We start from the raw sequence: 4,085 nt of genomic DNA on the forward strand, positions 1-4,085 counted from the left end.
AGCAAAATCTTAGTCCCTTTTGCTCCAGAAGAGAACTACGTTTTGTTCGTAGGTTTAAACAAACTGACAGTAGTAAATCTTCTATGAAGGGCCACGGTGATTTCTGTCATGGTCTGTAATAACAGAATATTAACCTAGGAGATAGGCCTGCATGGACTATAAATGCATTGTGAAATCATTACACATCTGCGTGTGTGGGATCTGTCTTTAGGCAAATGGCTGCTTGTCACACATACATAAACCTGGGGCTTGGAAGTCTAAAGTTCTGTCATCATGTAGCAAAATTAATGACTCCACAAGGACATGTCAGGCTAACTTTTAACCTGACAAACATTTCTTTTAGATTTGTTACTGTATTTGGTTTTGCTTTAAAAAGCCCCCTGTAAATGTATGAAGCACACATTCCTTCTGAAGTAGCCAGGTCTCACAAGGAGGAAAAAGAGGAGTTATAAACAGCTAGTGTTTAGAGGTGGGACACAAACAGGGAAGCAGAATCCTATTGTTCACACAGCACTGGAAACGTAGCAATAGGCTCTTGCTCGTTCCCTTGAGGAAATTCCATCACCCACCATGTTCTCTGCAGTAATTAAGAGAGCACTGACAGGAAACAGTGTTGGTTTTCTCTTCTTTCCACACTATCTGCTTTGCTGCAGGTACTGATGTGTGAACATGTTGAGTTCACTGTCAAGCCAACCTGCTTTATTCCTGCAATGATAGAAAGTCTCCATTAAGTGAGTAAAATAACTCTACTCAAGCCAACCTGAAAGAAGCATGACTGAATTGAGTGAAGAAAAAGGCATGGAGAGGAGTGTTAGAAGTCCATTCCAAAATGCTGCTGCCTCCCTCAGGTCAGGAACATTTGCCTGCCAACAGTCCCTAGGGTTTCAGATTCAAACTGAGACCTTGGTCACAGCTTCCCATTGAGATAAGGAATGTTTTGAAAAAATCTTCCCAATAGCCTTTGCAGGGTGAAGAAAAACATCAGCCAACTATGTACAAAGTGTGTGTGTGAGACTTTTTGCATCATTTTATACTACTCTGAAGGAGTTTGTAGTAGAGGACTATGTTTTGATAAATGGAAAGGAACTGTAACTCCAAACAAACCACAAACAAGAGTAGTAAAGGTGTTTTCTGAGATGGAAGATTTAAATGACTGTAAACAGTACATCAGAAACTACATAGTGAAAAAAAAAAAAAAGGGAAAGATGCTGATGTCTACACATCAAACACTACGATGGAAGAAGCACTGCACTCAAAGATACATCCTAATCTGAACTTCTTGGGGCAATCTCATGAAAAACAGTTGTATGCAAATGTCTGTGTATATGGAACAATAAAAATCTCACCTGAGCAGTTTTGCTTTGCTCTGCAGTGAATCCAGAACTTCAATTTTTTTATTCATGGCAGAAATTTCCTGCTCAAGATTCTCCCGTGTGACATCCACTTGCTGACACAAATGAGCAAATGTTCCAGCAAGCTCTCTATGAAACAAGAACAGTTGGATAGGAGGAAAAGTTAGGAGCAGCAAATTCAAGGAATTAAACCCTTTTGATGTATAGTGATGTTGCTTAGATGCTCATCTTTCCATTTCTGCACAAGAATGCTCCATTAAAGCAACTCTGACAGGCAGAAGTACACTGAGACTAAAGTTTAACATCACCAAAACATTAACTCAGTGATTCCAAAAAGCATAGTATTACTTTAAAACAAGAACACTTCTGCAGTTTTAAATCTGGAATGCAGTATGTAGACTCACTTTGTTTTAGTGAGGAATTAAAAAAAAAAAAAAAAAAAGCCCCAAACAACAGATTTTAGATCAAGGTTTAGCTGAATATAAGCAACTCACTGTTGGACTTGGTGGCTGCAGTTGGAACCTGTGTAGCTGACAATGAGCTGCAGCTTCTCCCCGGCGTACTCCACAAACTGCCGTTTGAAAGCGCGCTCTTTCGCTTTGGTGGTCCAGGTGAGGCGCTCGTACACGTAAAGGAGCCCATAAAGGCCAAACGAGAGAGCAATCAGCCTCCAACCCACAGCCTTCCAGACCTAAAAAAAGCACAAGGAAAGCCAAATGATAGTCATAACCTAAACATGATGCTAACTCCTAAAAATGGTGCACAGAGCATTTATTTATATTCTAGGCATATAAAAATGAGCTAGATAGGTAACACTGACTTGCAAGTGGTGTCTGACAGCTTCCTACTGATGTCTGGAATACACAATAAAATATCCAACCTAAACTGCTGGGGAGTGGGTTAACTATTCCGGCACATTTAAATTACACTGCAAGCGCAAGGGAACTTTGGTTCACAGAATCTCTGTTTCTAAAGTGAAAGACTTTTATAAGCAACCATCTCCCCTTTCAGAAATCACCCATCTCTGGACACTGTGATGCACTAGAACAGCAGGTAGGAATGAACTGGCACTACAGAAACTTAGACTCTTTCTGCAATGGGAGCCAGTTACCATGCAACCTGAGTTAAATCTCTTATGCCTCCACAGTGTGGGGAGATTTGAGATTCAAAACAGCTATTATTTTCAAAATGACAAGTGCTGATTTTCCCTGAAATAAATTAGGCATTGTATCTAAAATTAAGTGCTGTCGTCTCCTTCCAGGAAGGTACTTCTGTCCTGATTCCTCTGTAAATGCAGAAAAAAACTCCACCAGATTTTCTTTCATTTTCACAAAAGAATCAGAGACTATTTAGCACTTTTGTAACGTACTCCGAAGAGTTATCTTCACAACAACCCGAGCTCCAAGCCTAACTATTATATAAAATAAGCTCAATATTTATACACAAATGAAAGATCAAAGGGAGAAAGTATTTCACTCTCTGTGGACAGCAAACATCTACAGCACTGGGCAGTGCAGGCACTTTTCAAGTCACTGCTCCAACTTTGTGCATGTCACTGGTGCTCAGATTGCCAACTCACCACGCCTCCGACCACAATGATCCCCATGGAAGTTCGGGAAGTTAGTGAGGCCAGTCCAGTCACCATCGATACCATGAGCTCTTCCTGGGTCATAGAGCCCTGAGGCAAAGGAGGCAGACTGGGATTTGCTGGTGTTAAAGGGCGTTGAATCTAGTAAGAAAAGCAGTGACAAAACAAAACAACAAAAGATTAAGAAAAGACAAGCCCTAACTTCAGCAGCCACTGAAATTATGACTATCACATCTACACTCGACTCCTCAATGAGGTGTTTTACCTGGTCATTATAGCCTATCAAGGCCCGTCGACCATTCTTTGGTCCCAAAAACCTGTTCACCAGCATTGTCCATCCAAGAGAGAAATGGAATTCTATGTCCTCTTGGAAGTCAGCACAAAGCTTGTCACAGTTCAGATCATAGCTGAGTGTGAAGCACTGCCGGGGAACTAACATGTCTATCTGGCCACGCAAGGAGACTGGGAGAAGAGGTTTTAAGCCATCTGCACAGATAAAAAAAGTATTTTTTAAACTGGCTATCAAGTTCACAAGTATTAACCAGACTTGCACACTGTAATCAGGGTGGTTATGGGTTGTTCCATTCTCCACAGTTACCTTACTTAGTTCCTTAAATTTCCTAAAGCCAAGCATGTTGCAAAGAAAGAGATACATCATGAATTACTATTTGATTCTTAGTTCTTTAGATCAACTGAAAAGGAAATTTTTCCATGGACCCTCCTAAATGCTTAGAGAGAATTGGTGGAGTTTATAGTTTAGCAATAGCTTGGAAAACACAATCTGAAGGCCAGTTCTCTAAGTGTTTAGGCAGCACAGTTCTATTAAAAGTTTACATTCAGAGGCACCAAGTCACAAGTCACTTATTTCATTAAGATCTTCATCTGAGACTCTGAGGTTTTCAAAGTCACAGTTCCTTTCTGTCATGAGGATTAAGCTGATTGTATATATTCATCAGCAAATGACTGCACAAGTTCACACACAGAGTGGAAAAAACCAAAGTAACTAGTCCTCTGCACAACAGCATTGTTAACAAAGATGGAAACTAAGACGATGCCAGCTGCCCATCAGCTATTCAGATGAAAGAGAAACCCAGACCATCTGCACAGTTGCTTTGCATTAGTTAAAGGAAAATGTTGCCTGCTGA

At 40.5% G+C, this 4,085-nt stretch overlaps 1 protein-coding gene across 1 annotated transcript in view; it reads right to left on the reverse strand.

Moving 5' to 3' along the window:
• Positions 1–218: 218 nt before the first annotated feature.
• The window catches only part of MFN2 (mitofusin 2), a 9,249-nt gene continuing 5,382 nt past the window's right edge, over positions 219–4,085 (reverse strand). The window contains exons 13-17 of the mRNA XM_010005124.1: positions 3,206–3,426; positions 2,932–3,081; positions 1,847–2,043; positions 1,347–1,481; positions 219–705 (exon numbers count right to left, since the gene is read on the reverse strand). Coding sequence (XP_010003426.1) covers positions 636–705; positions 1,347–1,481; positions 1,847–2,043; positions 2,932–3,081; positions 3,206–3,426 — 773 coding nt within the window. The 3' untranslated portion in view covers positions 219–635. The remainder of the gene's footprint in view (positions 706–1,346; positions 1,482–1,846; positions 2,044–2,931; positions 3,082–3,205; positions 3,427–4,085) is intronic.

Source organism: Chaetura pelagica, unplaced genomic scaffold (genome assembly GCF_000747805.2).
Source record: "Chaetura pelagica isolate M959 unplaced genomic scaffold, ChaPel_1.0 scaffold159, whole genome shotgun sequence".
Lineage (NCBI taxonomy): Eukaryota > Metazoa > Chordata > Aves > Apodiformes > Apodidae > Chaetura > Chaetura pelagica.